The sequence below is a fragment of the Rhincodon typus genome, chromosome 9, assembly GCF_021869965.1.
Source record: "Rhincodon typus isolate 14 chromosome 9, sRhiTyp1.1, whole genome shotgun sequence".
In the NCBI taxonomy this organism is placed as follows: domain Eukaryota; kingdom Metazoa; phylum Chordata; class Chondrichthyes; order Orectolobiformes; family Rhincodontidae; genus Rhincodon; species Rhincodon typus.
The window spans coordinates 24,023,962-24,044,366 of record NC_063340.1 but is presented as its reverse complement, the minus strand read 5'-3'; the positions used below and the strand labels follow the sequence as shown (position 1 = coordinate 24,044,366).

At 40.0% G+C, this 20,405-nt stretch overlaps 1 protein-coding gene across 1 annotated transcript in view; it reads right to left on the bottom strand.

Annotated features, from left to right (window-relative positions):
- Nucleotides 1-20,405, bottom strand: part of LOC109911701 (plasminogen-like) — an 80,462-nt gene that overhangs the window by 19,750 nt on the left and 40,307 nt on the right. Inside the window, exons 8-11 of the mRNA XM_048600948.1 lie at nt 13,235-13,425; nt 11,858-12,006; nt 9,736-9,832; nt 2,189-2,309 (exon numbers count right to left, since the gene is read on the bottom strand). Of these exons, the coding sequence (XP_048456905.1) occupies nt 2,189-2,309; nt 9,736-9,832; nt 11,858-12,006; nt 13,235-13,425 (558 nt within the window). The remainder of the gene's footprint in view (nt 1-2,188; nt 2,310-9,735; nt 9,833-11,857; nt 12,007-13,234; nt 13,426-20,405) is intronic.

The following is a 20,405-nucleotide window of genomic DNA, read 5'->3' as shown; positions in this document are numbered from 1 at the left end:
TGTTGGAAGTATTAGAATGTATGAAAGTGGGTAAATCTCCTGGTCCTGATCAGATATATCCAAGAACCCTGCAAGAGCTAGAGAAGAAATTATGGGGGCCAGGCTGATATGTTTGCATCATTGTTAGCCATGGGTAAGGTTCTGGAAGACTGGAAGGTAGCAAACGTTGTGCCTTTATTCAAGAAGGGCTGCAAAAAAAACCCTGGGAATTATAGACCAGTAAGCTTAACATTTGTGGTAGGTAAAGTTACTTGAGAAGATTCAGAGGGATAAGATATACATGCATTTAGAAAGATGGGGTTTGATTAGGAGTAGTCAGCGTGGCTTTGTGTGTGGGAGATCATGTCTCACAAATTTGTTCTTTGATGAAGTGACCAGGAAGATTGATGAGGGCAGGGTGGTAGATGTAGTCTATATGAATTTCAGTAAGGCCTTTGATAAGGTTCCCACCTGGTAGGCTGCTCTGGAAGGTTAAATCATATGGAACCCAGGAAGAGTTGGCAAATTGGATATACAATTGGCTTGATGGTAGGAAGCAGAGAGTAACACTGGAAGGATACTTGTCGGACTGGAAGCTTGTGACTAGTGGTGTGCCTCCAGGGTCGGTTCTGGACCCATTGCTGTTTGTTATAGAATTAGAATTAGAATCCCTACAGTGTGGAAACAGGCCCTTCGGCCCAACAAGTCCACACCGAACCTCAGAGCATCCCACCCAGATCCATTCCCCTATGACCTACCTAATATACACCCTCTACCTCCCTGAACACTACGGGCAATTTAACATGGCCAATCCACCTAACCTGCACATCTTTGGACTGTGGGAGGAAACCGGATCACCCGGAGGAAACCCACGCAGACACGGGGAGAATGTGCAAACTCCACACAGACAGTCGCCCGAGGCTGGAATCGAACCCAGGTCCCTGGCGCTGTGAGGCAGCAGTGCTAACCACTGTGCCACCGTGTCGCCCTTATCTATATCAATGATTTGGAGGAGAATGCACAAGGCATGATTAGTAACTTTGCGGATAACACTAAAATAAGCGGTATCGTGGACAGTGAGGAAGGTTATCAGAAATTGCAGCAGGATCTTGATCAGCTGGGGAAGTGGGCCAAGAAATGGCAAATGGAGGTTAGCATAGATAAGTGTGAGGTGTTGCATTTTGAAAAGTCAAATCAAGGTAGCAGTTTCATGGCAAATGGTAGGGCCTTAAGGAGTGTAGTGGAACAGAGGGATTTTGGAGTTCAGGTGCATGGTTCTCTGAAAGTGGAGTCGCAGGTAGACAGGGCAGTGAAGAAGGTTTTTGGCACACTGGCCTTCATCATTCAGGGTATTGAGTAAAGTAGTTGGAAGTTATGTTGCAGTTGTACAGGATGTTGGTGAGGCTGCACTTGGAGTATTGTGTTGAGTTTTGGTTACATTGCTATAGGAAGGATGTTATTAAACTGAAAAGAGTGCAGAAGAAATTTACAAGGATGTTGCCAGTCAGGGGACTGAGTTATAGGGAGAGGTTGGACGAGCTAGGACTTTTTTCTTTAGCGCGTAGGAGACTGAGGGGGGATCTTATAGAATTGTATAAGATCATGAGAGACATGGATAGGGTAAATGCACTCAGTCTTTTTCCCAGGATTGGGGAATTGAGGACTAGAGGGCATCAGTTTAAGATAAGAGGGGAAAGAATACATGGGAACCTGAGGGACAACTTTTTTACACATATTGAATGAGCTGCCAGTGGAAGTGATTGAGGCAGGTACATTAACAACATTTAAAAGACATTTGGACAAATACATGGATAGGAAGGTTTTAGAAGGATATGGGCCAATTGCAGGGAAATGGGGTTAGCATGGATGGACATTTTGATTGGCATGAACCAGTTTGGGCCAAAGGGTCTGTCTCTGTGTTATAGGATTCTATGACTGTGACTTCCATGTGTCTAGGAGCAAATTACTGCAGAAGCTGGAATCTGAACTGAAAACAAGAAAGTGCTGGCGATCACAGTGGGTCAGGCAGCATCCACAGAGAGTCATCTAGACCTGAAATGTTAGGTTCCATGTGTCTTGTAGCCATAGTATTTATGTGGCTGGTAAAGTTAAAGACTTTACTGTGTAACACTGATTAACAGCATGGACTTCACTTGTAAATTATGTAAGAAAGATTTCTTATCATATGTTTTTGAGGCAAATCACTTACTTGGTGCGAAGACTAACTTGCCAAGGCCAGGAATATGGTTTGGATACACAGCCACCAACAATTCTTCCAAAACATTTCTTGGGTTCAACAATAGGCCTTCCACATTCATTAGGCTCTTGTCCTAGTATCACAAGAAGATAATTTAGCTCTTTTATTCATTTTCTGCTCACATCTCCTTCCACCAGCATTGTCAGGATCCCATTGTTAACCTGGTCAGTTGATGCCACATTATTTTGGGACGGGAATGATTATCTTCAATAGTCAAATGACAGACAATTCATGCTTAAAGGCTAGGATTACTGCTGCATGTTTTATTTGCTCTCCCTGACATGTAGCATTTCACTATTTTAAATTAATCCAGCTTGGGCCAGAGCTGTGACTGACTAAATTAAACCAATAACGGTAAGTGAGTTCACACATTCTGGAATGTTTGAATTTCAAATACAAATCCTCTAAGGATGGGTTTAGTAAACAAGGCCAATATTTTTGCCTGTCCATTAAAATAAGCAGCTAGGTAGAACATTTCACAAAGCAGTTAATAGTCAACCACTTTGGTGTTGGGTTGGGTGACACATCCATTTGACTAGATATTCATAACTGGTTTGCTTTCCTAAGTTTTACAACAACCCATTTGCTTCACAGTCACTTTTTAATTGACTGTCTATTTCTAAACTTAAATAATTATGAAGTCTCAAATTACCAGATTGGGATTTGGATTCATATTCTCTGGATTATTAACTAAAGTTTGTAGATTGCTCACCCGGTGATATGATCACACTGTTACCAAGACAGCTCCAATGCTCATACTCCTCAATGACATGGTGCACTGTGGGTAATTTACAGGTGCAACAGCATCTTTTCCAACAACTAAAGGTATACCCGGTTGACATGAAAGGCCTTGCTCACTTTTTCACCCACTGCTTGTGACAAGGTTAGTAAATTACAAGCTTGATTTGGTAGCCAAGGAAAGAATGGATAGCTGAGAGTGCCCTAAGGTCTCCTTCTCAGATTGAGAAGGAAGGTACAGGGGTGGAGGTAAAAATCAGAAGCCAAGGTCTTTCCATGGTAACAAGCTGGGGTACATTCATTCTGAGTGCTGGAAATTGAGAGGGAGAAACATGGGACTTATTGGAGTATGTAAAATCTGTCAAAAAGAAATCTCAGAAAGAAAAGACCACAAACAAAAACAGAAGTTGCTGGAAACGTTCGGCAGGTCTGGCAGCATCTGTGAAGAGAAATCAGAGTTAATGTTTTGGATTGGGCAACCCTTCCTCAGTTCTTTCAGTATTTGAGAAAAGGCCACAGATCAGATTGTAGTTTTAAGTACAACTAAGAGATCAGAGGTACATACGGCTGAGAGTGCAAAAGAGTACATAGAGTAGGTGAAAGATATGAAGAGTTTTTATCTAGAGGGAAGATAACCCCTTTTTCTTCAAAGGAAGCACCTAAAACCATAATGATACTAAAGGATATGGGGGCTACTCAAACTCTCTTGTTGAAGAAGGATTTAGTTTTTCCTCCAGAGAGTTCAAACAAAGCCAAAGTGTTGGTACATGGAATAGGTGAAGATTATATCCTGGTTCCATTGTACAAGAGTCTAATTGAAGTGTAACTTTTTGCCTGGACTAATAGTTGGACTGGTTAGGAAATTATTTTAGCAGGAGTGAAAATCATAGCTTCACTTGTAAGCATGGAGAGTCCAGCTGAAGCTAAAGAAACAGAACAGTTTCCTAGTATTTTTTCATCTGAACAAAGTCCATCACCAGAGACCACAGTAATACCAAATATAGATGTTAGGAATTATGAAACTCTACTTAAGAATGTAAATAGTTTAAAAGGGGTTTTTGGCACATATTCATTGATTGTGGACTGGGACACAGATCTAGAGTTAAGCATGTTGGTATAGATGGCTCACACTGAGGCTGAAGAAGTTAATGAATGTTATTATACTGAATTCTCATGAAGTGGACACATCTTCATATGTACCTGTAGGCAAAGAATGAACAATTGTTTATCAAAATAATGGTGCGGCTCAGACATCATGAGGGGATATTTTGAGTAGCACAGCATACTTCCTTGCAATTATGGATGTGAGAACCCATTCCCAGAAGCAATTCTTTTAAGACAAATTAGAGACAGGGAGAGATTAGTGAAAAAGTTAATCTAGTTTTTAAAAACATCACAGTGTGGAGCTGGAGGAACACAGCAGGTCATGCAGCATCAGAGGAGCAACAAAGTTGAGATTTCAGGTCGGGATCTTCATTTTCTGGCGTGATGTTGTTTAATGAGTCAGGTTCAATAAAACAATATCCTTATCAGCTGAATCAAGAAACAAAATCTCAGGTGGAAACAAAGATTTATACATGCTGGAGAGCCATTTGGTTGAACACAGTCAAAGCAGCTGTAGTTCCGTAGTGTTGGTTCCTAAACTGGATGGATCAACAAGACTTTGTATAGACTACAAAAATGCAAATATGAGAAATACCCAATTCCACAATTGGAAGGCTGCATTGATCGTGTTGGCAGTGCCTCCTTTGTTTCCACAATTGATCTATTGAAGGGGTACCAGCAAAAACTATAGAGATATAGAAATATTGACTTTGCTACACCAAATAAGGTATACCAATGTCAGATAATCCGATCTGGGTTAAAGAAGGGCCCAGCTATATTCCAGAGGCTTATGAATCAAGTTGTAGCTGAAATTTGTAACTGAGTAGTGTATTTGGTTGCTGTTGTATGTAGTAGCACTTGGGAAGAACATGTGAAACAAGTTGAAAAATGCGTTTGAACAATTATAGTTGGCTGGTTTAGCAATAAATTTTTGCCAAAAGTAAATTCTTGGATGCAAGAATAATTTACTTCCAACATATTGTCGGACAAAGACAAGTATTATCAAGGACAGTGAAAGTAAAGGCTCGAATAGAATCACCTGTTTCTAGAACTAAATAAGAAATCATGACGATTTTAGGAATGTGTGGATTTTACCAGAAATTTGAAGGGGTGTGTGCTTTCATGTTATAGGATGATGAGTTGGGAATATAGAAACCAGTAGAGTATTTCCCTAAGAAACTATACAATATTAGAAGATAGTCTACTTTAGAAAAAGAGGTTTTGGAATTGTTGTTGAGTCTTCAGCACTTTGAAATCTATATCTGACAAAGAAACACAAAAATGTTAATTACACTGTTCATAATCCACTAGCCTTCATTGAGAAGTTTAAAAATCAGTAATCAAGACTATTCAGATGGAGTCTTTAATTACAACCAGTTAATGTAAAGATAATTCACATTACCATAAAAGTTAATACAATTGCAGATGCATTGTCCCAATTGTAACATGTTCAGCAAAGATAAAGGTTTAAGAAATGCAAGACTGTAAGGCTGTTTAAGAGGAGGAGGAAGAATGGACATAAGTTCTGTGTTTTGTTGTTTGTGTATCACATGTTTTCAAATGAAACACACTTTTGAAATAATGCTTCATTTCCTTAAGGATGGAAGCATGTAAGGACTCTGTCTTTTTATTTTTGCATTTTGGAATATTGTGGACCAAAAATGAGTAAGAACTATTTTAAAACCAGTGTTTCAAAGGATTGCTGCATGTTTTGAAAAGCAACTGGTCTGACACTTCTGGTATGCATTCTGTTTGTACAAGTCTGAGCAAGCAATAATTGAAGCTGAGGGGTTCTGTGCACAGATACAGCTGGGTGGCATCAAGAAATTGATTGGTCCATGGACACTACGGTCACTATCAGTTATTGAAGACAAAGGCCTTGTATTTGGTTTTCAAGTAACTGAACATCTTGGGGCAGAGAAGACACCGAGGAAGGATTTGATTTCCAATAACTCAGAAGTGGTCTCTCTGTTCTCTATAGTCAAAACTCACTTTAAACCTGAAGAAAGCTAGTTAATCTTTCCTTCAGCAGTTGCTGTAAGTTATTACTTTTAATTGATTATTCAGAGGCAATTTTATAAGGGAGCCAGCCACCCTGTGAATTTAGCAAACCAGGGAAAGCATATGGAAAAGGAAAACCAAGAAGAAACTTTTAGATCAGCAAGAACCAACTCAGCAGAACTTGGAAACAAAGACTACTGAACCATCTTTCCAGATTTTCCCTTTTATCCATGTGTTTTCTTTTCCCTTGTCTGTACGCGCGTGTATGTGTGTGTGTGTGTGTAGCATTAGAGTCTTAATTAATAACCTTCTATGCAATGGTTTACCTGTAGCTAGAATCTAATTACTTGTACTGAATAATAATTATCACTATGTACAGAAACCTGCTCTGTGTTTTCTATCAACCAGCTCTGAAAATCAGATACATTGAGGAATTTTGTATACTTATTTTAAAATCTTCAACTTTTGTGAAGAATCCAGAATTGCGGGGCTCGATTTCCAGCGCACTATCCCAGTGAGTTATGACAGAATACAGGGGCTCCCTGATTTATAAGTGGTGCTTTTCTCATGCTACTGGTCTTTTCCTTCTAGGTAGTAGAGGTTTCAAATTTGGAAGATACTATCAAAGGAGGCTTAGAAAGTTGCTGCAGTTTATCTCGTAGATGGTACACAATGTCACCACTGATAATGAAGCAAGTGAATATTTAAGTTTGTGGATGGGGTGCCAGTTAAATGGACAACTCTTTCCTTGATAGTGTTGAGTTTCTTGAGTGCTGTTGGAGTTGCATTCTTCCATATAAATAGACAACATTCCATCACTTTCCTGACGTGTCTTCTGGCTTTAGGGAGGCAAAGGGATGCAAGATGCTCTTGTAGCCACTGTAGTTTTATAGCTGTTTCAGATAAGTTTCAGTTCAATGGTAACCCCCCAAGGATATTGATGATGGGGGACATTCAGTGATTGCACTGTCATTGATCATCAAGGAGAGCTGGTTACATTCTCTCATTGGGGATGGCACTTAGGTGGCACAAATGTTACTGACAGGGGCAGTTAAGTTTCAAATTTCCAAAGGCTTGGAACATGTTCACTGCCTCAACAACCCTGTCTGTTACCAAATGTGATCTTCAAATGTTTTTTTCCAGCACACCCACACAGCCTTCTGTATATGAGTGCGCAGCTGCCATTCTTTTTTAAATTCACTCGTGGGATGTATGCATCGCTGTCTGGCCAGCATTTATTGCCCATCCTTAGCCACCCTTGAACTGAGTGGCTTGCTAGGCCATTTCAGAGGGCAGTTGAGAGTCAACCACATTGCTGTGGGTCTGGAGTCACATATAGACCAGACCATGTGTGGATTACAGATTTCTTTCCCTGAAGGACCCGAAGGGTTTTACCGACAATTGACAATGGTTTCATGGTCACAAGTAGATTCTTAATTCCAGTTTTTTTAATTGAATTTAAATTCCACCATCTGCCGTGGTGGGATTTGAACACAGGTCCCCAGAGCATTAGCTGAGTTTCTGGATTAATAATCTAGTGATAATACCACTAGACCATTGCCTTCCCTTAAATTGTTCACCACACTGCCCAAATAAATAACTCTTCAGTTGTCTTGAAAGCAAATCCATGGGTCCAGCTATCGCTAACATGAGCAGCTGCCTTCTAGTTTCACTTCCATGAGCTTCCTAATCTAATTGACAAGGTACTGGCAGCTCCCAACATGCTACAGTTCCAAACAGGCAACTTCTGCCTCCTCAAGGTGCTCAGTGCCTCTAAATAGCTGTTGAGGCCACCTCCTAACTGATTAAACAATTTCAATTTAAAGATTACATGCAAGCAGGTAAAGCATTGGTACTCAGAATTTATCTAGGTATTAGGCTCTCAAGCCAACATTGAAAATATGGTACCATAATGACTTCTCTTTCAATTCATTGATTGGGTTTGGTATCTCATTGTTCCAGGACATTCAATGAAAGCTCTGTACGGCATATATAACAGACAGTGTTTAGAGAAATTTATGCTCAATCAATTACTTACTTCAATAAGAAGAAAGCATTTTTAGTATATAGCCCTCTCAATTTCCTTAAAGTCTACTTTAAGATAATGTCGAGCAATAAATATATTGATCTCCTTGGGCATAGTTCACAATGTTTACATTTATACAACATAAATTGAGTGGACTATTCAAATATTCTAATTATTTCTAACAGTTCTGTTTATAAGTGACTAGTCTAGCTCCAACATTTGAGAACTTGCTTCCACCATGAGTTTATCCTCATTCCTTAAGGAGAGTGACTAACCTGCTCTCAGCAGTTATGTTAGTTATTTCAATATGCGAATTGCAATTGATTTAATAATTCTGAATCAAATTTCCCATAGAGGCAAGAACAGTCAGATCTAGCATTCCCTCTGAACGCTCTCCATCCTACTAAGTAAACCTGTTTAATGATCAAATCCCTCACACGATCCGAAGTCTCCAATCCACCCCATCCCAGTTTGTTAGCTCACCAACCTACAATTTGAATCACTCTTTAACCCTGATCAAAAACCTCTGACAAATGAGAGCTTAGACTTCACAGTGTCTCCCGATGACACCTATTTCTCATGATGTACAATTTTCACCCAATCTGTGATCTTCCCCTGTTGCTGTGATCACCCACCTCACACCCACAATCCCCAGAGATTTTCACTCTCCCACCAATTCACAATCTCCCTATAACCATGTAAACTTCCGATGACCCTGCTTTCTCTACCTCAGCCTGGTCATCTCGCCTTGACTCAAATTCGACCTCCCTAGTGACACTGTGATCTCCCACAAGCATGCAAACTCTTCCTCAATGCCACCATCTCCAATGGCCTGCACACATCATCTTCCACAAAACTGTGATATAATCCTCAACTTGTGAACTTTCTCTATCCTCATCCCCAGCACAACTCATGATCCGGCCAACCCACTTCTCCATGACTATTTGTCTCCTGCATAGTTATTCAATTTTCCTATCCCCTTCACTCCTGGAATCTTGCTCAACAGCCCCTCACCCTGGTCACTGCTCAAGAAATGGACAAAAATGTTAACTGTAGTTCTGCTGGTAAATTTGGGTTGAACTTCCATCATACCTGCACTTTATTATTTCCTGGCCATTACTAAACCAGTACTCCTGCCACCACTCATCTCGTTACACCACTGCTGCCATAAGATCATATGATTATAAGAAACATAAACAGGAGCAGGTCATTCAGCCCTTTGACCCTCCTTTGCCATTCAATAAGATCATAGCTCATCTGATTATGATTTTAACTCCACTTTCCTGTCAGTCCCCTACAACGCTTGACTCTCTTATGGATCAAATGCCTGTCTAAGCTGGCCCAACTCCTTTCCCTTATTCCAGTAAATCTCAGTGTCAATGTGAATGAAGAAGGAAGCCATCTACTTTCCCATTTTTGAGAAGTGCACTGGCCTGATCTTCATGTCATATAAATAAAGTCAGCATAAAATGTTCTTGCAGCTTTTAGTCTGCAGGGGAAGTATATCATACCATTAATTATTCGCCAATGCAAAGTTTAAACTATGGCAACAGTATTATTCATAGATTGTTAATGTGAGGAAATGTATTTTGCAAAATGTACACAGAGTTAATTCAAAAGTAGAACTTACCACATATGGGAATATCATTACAGGAATCATATCTTTTTTGGGGATCTGTTGTATAACACCATGGACCATTGGGGTCTTCATCCGGATTTCTGCAATACTGCAATTAAAACAAAACATATTGAAATAACACCAAGTTGTAGTTACATAACATTATTAATCCAGTAAAAACATCCCTTGGTGTTGTACATAGGGATAATCAGACAATATTTGGGACTAAGCCACATAACTAATTCAAAGAATTAGGTTTTCGGGTGTCTCATAAAGGAAAAGGGAGAGGCAAAGACAGTTTTAAGAAGGAATGACAGAGATTAGGGCCCAAGCATGTCAGTCAAGTGTAACAAACCTCAAATACTTGTCAGATCAATTGGCCTTCAGTCATAGCTGAGAACATTGTTTCCGTGGTGTTGTAGCCACAAAAAGATATTTTATTGAAAAGTAAAACAGGCTTGAGGGGCCAAATGGCCTACTCCTGCTCGCAATTGATGCATTCATATGTTCTATTTATTCTTTTTCATGATCCTAATGGGAAATGGGAAGACTGAAAATCAAGTCCGAGTATTCTATAAGTCGTCATAAATGTATAAATGATCAATTTAACCAATACAGTGGTTCATTTGTTGGACTTTGACCACTATCTAAGATAAAAGAAACACATGCTAGGTTTTATCAATGAACAGAAAAACAAAACATACTTATTGTAACAATATTATCCTTTAACAAGTGGCTGAACTGATGAATTACTGATTTGTAAATTTAAATTATACCAGCTTTAAATCTCAATGCACATGCATATTCATTCACTAGTAGGCTGAACAAGACATTCAGTTCTGCAGAAATTGTGGATGACATCTAATGTCCTACTTAGTTTACAGTTTGAGAAAAAAACCATGAGTGGGTCTTAATAAGAGTTGGCTGTTGTTTCAGTAAGATGTTATTTGTTGCATGATAATAATTAGGTACAAGTTACATTACTAAGTTAGATATTGTTGCTGGCCTCCAATTGTCTGGCAACTCTCTGAGTGACGATACCTTCCTGAAGATAGATTTAAGAACCACCTCATATTAATTAAAAGGCTATCACCCAAAACATTAAAGTGGGTTGAATCACCCAAGCAGAGGCAGGCTTGTACCCAATGGTTACGCTAGGGAGTGAGAACCTACCTGCAGTGTAAAATGCAGTCCTTGGAGAAATATATAAGAATCACACATGAGACACCAGCAACACTTCTGACTGATAGTGGAGGGGAATTTGCCAAATGACGAGTTCAGAGACATGCATGAAAATATGAATGTCATGGTCATGAACACTGCAGCTGGAAATTCTTTCACCAATGGACTAGTAAAAATGAAAATTATTTTGCTGTGATTGATGAAATGCTGTATAGAATTTTATATAATCAGCCAGAATGTAACGGCATGGGCAGTTCATGCAAATAATTCATAATTAAAGCTTACAGTCCCTATCAATTAGATTAGGAATGAAATCCCAAATTTCCCTCAGTGCTATCCAATGTTCTAGAAGGTACCACAATTAGTTCCAGTTTTTGTACACATTTATATGCCTTATGAAAGGACCCAACCTTCATTAACAACAGGAACAAAAACAAAGTTGCTGGAAAAGCTCAGCAGGTCTGGCAGCATCTGTAAAGGGAAAAAACAGAGTTAACATTTCGGGTCCGGTGACCCTTCCTCAGAACAACTTTCATTAAAGCCGAAATCTCTAAAATAATTCAAAGGGCACTGTGGCACCACGAAGGACAGAATTAGGTTTAAGAAATTTGATGTCTTCAAGAGAAGTTCATAAGGAATAAAACGCAGTGATGCTGTGGCAGTACTTATCAAAGTCATAGAGACATACAGTCATAGAGTTTTACAACATAGCAAAAAGCCCTTTGGCCCATCAAATTGACAAAAATGGTTGGGGTAGTTTGCTGCCACCATCTTCTTTCCTGGATTGGGTCCAAGGCAAAAGAAAATGTGGCAACAAACCATTAAGATTCATTTCTACAATTCATTGAAATTAATTATAAAATCTCAAGTCTCCGAGCTTCTGGTAGAGGGCTAATGTTTATGTTTTGTGGTGAAAATCCTGACAAACCTGCAGGTCATACAGAAAACTTACATTTTCCTCCAGTCCAGCATCAGGATTTGATTCAGCAGTGAAGACAGTATGAAAATGGGGTGTCATCGCTGACCAGTGTTGGCATGTTCTTCCACTAGATGTGGTTGATCTTGTCCCGCGATATGTCGCTCCATTACCTACTCGGCAGTCTGGCAAAATACAACTTTTAAAAAATGATCTCCCTGTTTTTCATTGCAGCATCACAGAAATGAGGAAACTTAAATGTGCTGACAACCCAATAGAATATGAAAGAAAACCGTTTTTTTCTATTTTCATACAAAATGTACTTTCATTTTTAAAAATTATAAATCAGAGCCGTGTGGAAGTGTAGCATCCAGGTTTATACATTTTCAGATTGAGCAGATATGCTGAACTAATCTGTCACTGAGAGGGAAATTATAAATCAAAGGAAAAGTCAAAAATGATCACTGCTGGGAGATAAGTCAAAATAGTCGATGACAGAGGCCACATGCTTTGGAAATGAAGCATCATTTTGGACAATTCAAAAGGTGGGAGTACACAATAAATCAACACCATTAATTGAAGAAAAAAAACACACCAACAGATAACACATAATTTAAGTTTAATTATTTTGTTAAGTACCAAAGTTATTAAATTTTTCTTTTATATTTACATTTGTAAACAGTGGGATTGCTATTTAATGTACACACATGATCTACTGGAATTTGTGGCGATAGACTCACCTGTTTCATTGCACCATGGGCAAGATACTTTAATCTGATTTTAATCTTACTTTCAGTTGTGATATATTTGTAACAATCAATATTATTTCATTCATTGAACAATAGGATTCTAAAGGAGGCAGGACCACTTATGAGAATGTCAATTGTTGCTTAACATGCAGAAATGTTTGAAGCAGGGCTGGAGGAATATGAGGAGGCACCGGCATGACCTTTTAAACTTATCTGTCAAGATATTCCAGACTGCATTAAAGGTTTCCCTCAAAGTCTGTTAAACCAATTTACTCGGCTGGTTTCTTAGAGCCTTCAGGATCTCACCCCAAGAGGAGTTTAAATTGCAAACCCAACATCACCTTCAGTGAGCCTCAGGTCAGAGCTCACAATGACTCTTGACCCAGTGGAAGCAGTAGGCAACCAGAATCAAATGGAAAATTTTAAGTGTGCAGTCCTCATGTCTCCCATTTTACTCCTCCTATGTGTGTTTGCTCAGCATTGCAAGACAAAAAATCCCATCCCTGGTGCAATTAATTATTTAAGCAGCTGTGTTGGTCAGTTTAAATGTGATTAGATTAATTGTGTTTTGAACGCATGCTGCAATGCTTTATTATTGTAAGACAATTACAAGTTTTTGTGATGACTAGATTTATTCCTTCCCAGTGAAGGTGGTTCTAGTTACCTGATTGACCATCAGGTGCTTGCAAGGCCTCACTGCTTCCTCCATGTACAGGAATTATAGAGGGAGATTGAGATGGTGCAGTGTCACACTTTGAAATCCTGCAGTATTCCCATCGGACCAAAGGGTCAGTTGTGAAGCACCAAGGAGCCCTATCCTGATCAGGATTTCTACAGTGGTTATCAAATAGACCCCTGTGGATTGAAAGTAGAAGAAAGACACTCAGAGCTATATTCCTATCAAATCCAAATTTATTCCTATCAATCTTTCTTCACTAGCACACTTACAAGAAAATAAAGATTTGGAATACAAAGAGAACATTCAGTTAGCAATGACTACAACACAGAGGATACAATTTGTCAGTGTTCTTGCATTTTTGGTTGAGTCCAAGTCGAAAGCTGGAGTAATCAGACTGGGAAAACCTTTTCTTGGGGCAGGCTGATTGATTAGCAGTTGAAAAGTTGCAGGTAGTTTCTATCTTAAAAAGCCCATCACAAGTTTTCATGAGGATGTCTTGCTGTAATATGACTGCTGATTCATTATTTTGGTAAAAGGATGTTTTCACTTGCAGTATATGTAAGCCCAGGTTGGTGGCTGCTTTTTACTGGTTTATTGTAGCAGAAAATGTTTATATTAGGAATGTTTGTTGTCGACTCATTTGGCAAAGGTAATCTAGAGATCCCATCAGCCTCCCCATGCAAATTAGATTGCTGATAGTTAAATTTATAAATGTGAGCTGATAGCAACAAATCCAGCTTCAGCTTATGACTCACTGCTAAAGAAGGTGTCCCCGACTGAACTCCAAATATTGTGGTCAATGGTCTGTTATAGAGTCATAGAGTCACATAGCATGGAAACAGATTCTTTGGCCCAACTCGTCCATGCCAACCAAGTTTCCCAAACTAAACAAGTCCACTTGCCAGCATTTGGCCCATAGCCCTCTAAACCTTTCCTATTCAAGTACCTGTCCAAATGTTTTTTAAATGTTCTAACTGTACCTGCATCTACCACTTCCTTTGGCAGTTCATTCCACACAGGAGCCACCGTGTGTGTGAAAAAGTTGCCGCTCAGGTTTCTTTTAAATCTTTCTCCTCTCACCTTAAAGTTATGCTTTCTAGTTTTGAACTCCCCTACCCTGGGGAAAAGGCCTTTGCTACTCACCTTCTCTATGCCCTTGATGATTTTATAAACTTCTATAAGGTCATTCCTCAACATCCTACACTGTCCCAGCCTATTCCAGCCTCTCCTTATAACTCACATCCTCCGGCACTCCAAAAGCTTGTGATTTTAAATAAACCTGTTGAACTATAACCTGGTGTTGTGTGACTTCTGACTTTGTCCACCCCAGTTCAACACCATGTGATGGCTATTAATCTCACACACATCTGTTTTCTCTCTACAGATTTGCATCTCGGTTTCCCACTGACTATCGGGAAGCCTATAGTACAATCCCATCAAGGTGATCATCCCCTTCTTATTTCTGAGTTCCACCTCAGCCATGTTTCTGTAATAGCTACGATGTACCAATCCCATGTTCCCATACATGCCCTGAGTTCATCCATCTTACTTGTCAGACTTCTTGCATTGAAATAAATAGTTTAATTCTTCAGAGTTACCTTGTTCCCTGACTTGCTCTTGTCTGCCTTGTCTAATTAACATGCTCTGTTTAACTTTCAAACCGTGCTGTTCTGTCTTTCTATTCTTACTACTACTTAGGATCCCTCCACCACCCCTCCCTACTAGTTTAAAGGCTCCCGAATAAAACTAGCAAATTTCTCCGCCAGGATATTGGTCTCCCTCCAGTTTGGGTGAAGCCAGTCCCTTTTGAACAGGTCTCTTTGCACAGGAAGACATCCCAATAATACAAAAATCTGAATCCATGCCCACTACACCATCCCCTCAGCCACTGATTTATCCACCCTATCTTCTTATTCCTACTCTCACCAACACATGGCACCGGGAGTAATCCAGAGATTACTACCATTTGAGAAGCCGCTTTTTAACCTCCTACCTAACTTCTATATTCACTCTGCAAAGCCTCAACCCTTTCTCTAACTATGTTGTGTTTTACCAATGTGCACAACAGCATCAGCTTCTCACTCTCCCCTTTGACAATATGCTGCAACCGTTCTGAGATATCCTGGACCCTGGCACCAGGGAGGCAACATACCATCCTGAATGCTTGCTTATGGCCACAGAATCTCCATTCTGTGCCCCTGACGGGACAATCCCCTATAACAATTATTCTTTTGAACCTTGACAAACCCCATTTAACAGAAGATTCATTCTTGGTGCACATGATCTGGCTGCAAATGCTATTTTTCTCTGAGAGACTATCCTCCCCAATAGTACCTAAAATGGTACATCTGTCTGAGAGAAGGATAGCCACAGGAGACTCCTACCTCCCCTGATAGTCACCCATCTACCTGACTGAACCTGCAGTGTGACAACCTCTCTGAAGCTACTACCATCACATTCTGTGCTTCCTGTACGCTCCTCAGAGACTCCAACTGCCTCTCCAGTCGATTTAACCAGCCAATATGAGAAGCATCCAAACATCCCTCCAACAGACATAGTCTCCAGGGACAGTCTGTTGGTAGGGCAAATTTCTGGCTGTACAGATATTGGTAGAATTGTCCGATGTCAAAAATGATTTCTAGAGCATTTTTCTCTATATGGGCACAGTTCATTTTTGCTTTTGTTAATGATCTTGCAAAAGCTATTGACTTCTCTTCACCGTTGGGTAATATGTGGGAAATGACTGCTCAAACTTCATACATTGATGCATCACATGCTGGTCACAGCAACTTTTGGTCAAAATGGGTCAGGACTACAGACTTTAATAAAGCCTTTGGCTTGTGTAAAAGCTCTTTCATATTGATCTTCCCATTTCCAATTCTTATTTTGACATCATAACCTGTGCAACAGTTTGAGAATTATCGCAATATTTGGGACAAACCTGCATTAGTAAATTAGCAAGCCCAAAAATTATCATTGTTGATTTACAATTCCAGGTGCCTCAATGTAGCTCCTTAGCATCAATGGCATAGCCTAAATGAAAGATTTTAAAAATTCACATTTCCTCACTCTTAGGCCATATTCTTCAACTCCCTGCAGAGTAGCATCTAAATTTTGGTGATGTTCTTTATCACCTCTTGCTATGATTGAAATATCATCTAAGCAACACCGGGCTCTTTCCAATCTACTTAAAATCTGATCCAAAGCACATTGGAATACTGCAGGTGTAGATGTGATTCCAAATGGAAGTCTCGCATATTTGAATATTCCATTATGTGTTGCAATCATCAAGTATTTCTGTGACTCAGGTTCTGCAATCAGCTGGAAATAGACTTGACTAAGATTAATTTTACTGAAAAGCTAACCCACAGCAAGTTCAGCAAATAGGTCATTGATTAAAGGTAAACAGTACTGCTCAGTGCACAGCACTGGACACAGTCCCAATCTTTGAACCAGAAGGCCTGCGTTAAAGTCCCACCTGCACCAGAGATGGGTATTTTTTTAAAAACCCACTGTATTGAATTAATAATGACTTTAAAATCACTACAGATGTGTACCAATCCATGTTTCTTCATCACTGGTACAATCGACATGGCCCAATCACTCACATTTATACGTTCTAGGACTTCCATCTTGACCAGCCTCTCCAATTCTGCCCCCATCTTTGATCACATAAGGCACTGATCTAGAGTTGCATTATTTTCCTTGATTCTCATTCTTGATTTTCAATTAGACAGGGATCTTATCCATGTTTCCTGGATTCCCATTGAAAACAGTGGCATGTTTCTTTAGAATTTGTGATTGCTCACTCTCAGAATCTGACAAGCAATTTATTGCAGTCCATTTGAGTTTGATTTTCTCCAACCATGTTCTTTCCAATAAAGCTGGAAAATTTCCTTTAGTAATGTTTAAGAATAAATCTTCAGACTGACTGTATAACTGAACGTTCATATTGATACAACCCCTTAAAGGCACCACTTTGTCTGAATATGTTCTTAATACAATTCTTGAGGATTGCAGTGCAATGTGGCTCAGCTGTCCCTGATATCAATGAAACTGCCACTCCAGTGTCACCCTCTATTCTTACTGGTTTGTCATTCAGGAAGGAAGCAACCCAGTATCGGTTGGTGTCGCCAGCAATGGTCACACATTTAATAACAGTTCTTCTTCGAACAGACGGTCTGTTCCTCATGCCTTTTTTGTGTCTTATAGATTTTCTTCCTACTCTTCAGTTTCTGTACTTTTACTGTATGTTGTTCATGTTTATTCCTCAAGCTTGCCTATTCAATGTGCCCTCTTTTGCGATAGTTTTTTTATACGAGAAATTTGCTGCTTTGTGATCTGTTTTTCTACACCAATGATAGGTTTGAATCTGTGTTGGTGCTTGTCTCTCAGCTTCAATTTTTAAACTCTCATGCTTGAGCTTAGCTGTTGAGCTTCCTTGGCTACTACTTCCATTGAGACTGCTATTTCCAGTCTAACCCTAGATTCCTTTCCATCTGTAATCTCTTCTGGATTGCTTCACATCGTAAACCACACATCAGTCTGCCTCTGATAGCATAATTGAAGTTGTCTCCAAATTCTTAGGATTCTGCTAACTTCTTTAAAATTACCACGAACAGGGATATAGATTCACCATCATTCTGGTGGCATTTACAGAGTCTACACCTTTCAGCAATCACCAATGGTTTTACCGAAAAATAGTTCTGTAGGATTTCTATTATTTCTTCATAAGTTTTGGACCATGTTTTCTCTGGCTGTACCTCAGAAGGTTAAAGGTTTTCTTCCTCGAATACTCAGGATCACAGAAGCAACTGTATCTGTTTCGAATTTGTTAGATTCAACAAAATAATGGAATCTCTCTATGTAAAAGTTTCAGCTCTCTGAATTTTCATCATACAGTTATATGGTGCCAAAACTTCCTATCTTTTATTTTAAATAGGAAGGGCCTGCATCACACAAAGCATCACAAAACTTTTAGCACTACCTCACTTCTTCCCATTTAAAACAATACATTCCTGAGGCTGCCAGTTTCTTGCTGAGTCTACACCCCTAGCTCAAGACATTTCCCTCCGTGTATTGTATTTCAGTGTTCCTTCAGGGTGGAGCCCAATGTCAAGCTTCTTCTGTACTGTTCACCTCTTTCCTGAGGGGAGTTCTTTTCTTTAAGTAGTTTCATTTATCGGCATCACTTGTTTTTTTCTTAAGTTCCAAGAAGGACCAGAAAATCGAAATGTTAAACAGCAGGAGCTTTATTAAGGAGATGTTTACTCCACAAGCAGCAAGATTAGATTCAATTGCTTCTAACCCAAAATGGCCAATGATGTCATCATTATGCCTTATGATTGGACTGTTAAAGTGACACCACCATACTTGCACAACTACAGAACATACATTTATTTGGGGAGGTGATGGCCTAGTGGTATTATTGCTGGACTGTTAATCCAGAGACCCAGATAACGCTCTGGGGACTCGTGTTCAAATACCCCATGGCAGATGGTGGAATTTGAATTCAATAAAATATCTGGAATTAAGAGTTTAATGATGATAATGAATCCACTGTCGATTGCTGGGAAATGTCCTTTAGGGAAGGACACTGTCGTCCTTACCTGGTCTGGCCTACATGTCACTCCAGACCCACAGCAATGTGGTTGACTCTGAACTGCCCTCTGGAAAATTAGGGATGGGTAATAAATGCTGCCTAGCCAGTGACATCCTCATCCCATTAATGAATAAAGAAAAAAAATTTGAAGAAATCTAACGTCATATTCCCTGATAATGTTTATTTCTGGTGAATGGCGGTGGCATTGAGGTGGGAGGCATGTGAAATAACTCTTCAGAGGCTGGTATCCCATCACCAGTCATCCTTTATTTGCAAATGTGTAGCCTTTGACAAAAGCACTGCCTCTCACTGTGTCAGGCATCAAGGGGGCCCAACATCCCTGACATTCACTCTTTCATGTCAGCCAGCGCTCCCTGATTGGACGAGATTAACAGCTCCAATCAGGGAACTCATATTCTATGAGGTCCATCTGGCTGGCCTCGTTACAATCACTACTTGCCCCCCACCCCTCTAAGTTCATCGACTCAGGGCAATCTGATTCCTTCAAGAGCCTCCTGGGACATTTTAACACTAGGTCAGTTTCCTTCAACTTGGAATCTGACACAGGAGGCATGTAATAAACAGGAGCTCGCCTCTTACACCTAGACTAGACATTTCCTTCTTCCGGAGGGAGAAGCATCAAGGTAGCTACTTCCATTATGTCTGTCTCTGATTCAGAGGACTCAACAATGTTTGACAGAGAGGGTCCCTGAAGTATTACTGAAGGCTTCACTAGGCAGGGTAAGTTTTGCCTCCACACCGTCTGTGAATTTGCAGCTTTCAAATGGTCCATATGCTTATTCAGGACAGTCACACCTTCCCTAACTTTGTAAGTCATTGGTCCTAATCACACATCGACCATGCCTCTTACCTATGCAGGGCCATTTCTGAGGTTCTTAAACCAAAGTTCATCCACTGGATGAAACTGTCTCTCTCACTTGGTGGAGTCTTGTGTCCAGCACTGGTGTTCCTGATGCCATTTCACCCTCACCATCAGGTCTGGGAAGATCAGATATAACCTGGTGTCTTCTTCCCTTTAGTAACTCTGCTGGAGCTATTCCTGTAGTTGCATGAGGAATTATTCCTATAATCAAATAGGAACTGGGGCACTTTGGTATCAAGTGAAGCTATAGGCTGTTTCTTTAAGCCTACCTTCAAAGTTTGGACTGTTCTTTCTGCCAGACCATTAGATGATGGATGGTATGGAACTGCTTTAATATATTGAATCCCATTCAAGTTTAAGAAGTAACTAAAGTCCCAGTTGGTAAATGATGGCCCATTATCTGCGACCAATGCCTCCGGGACTCCATATGTCGCAAAAGAGGTGCGCAAATTTTCTATTGTCACTCCAATGTTTGGCGTCAACCTGATGCATGTCCAACCACTTTGAGTGACCATCTGCAATGATTGAAAACATTGAACCCATGAAAGGTCCTGCATAGTCAATCTGCAACCAAGTCCAAGGTTTACAGGAATGTGGGGAGCTGCAGGCGGTAATTTTTGTCCTTATTGATACCCTGGGCACTGCCCCAACAACACAGCTATGTCTGCATC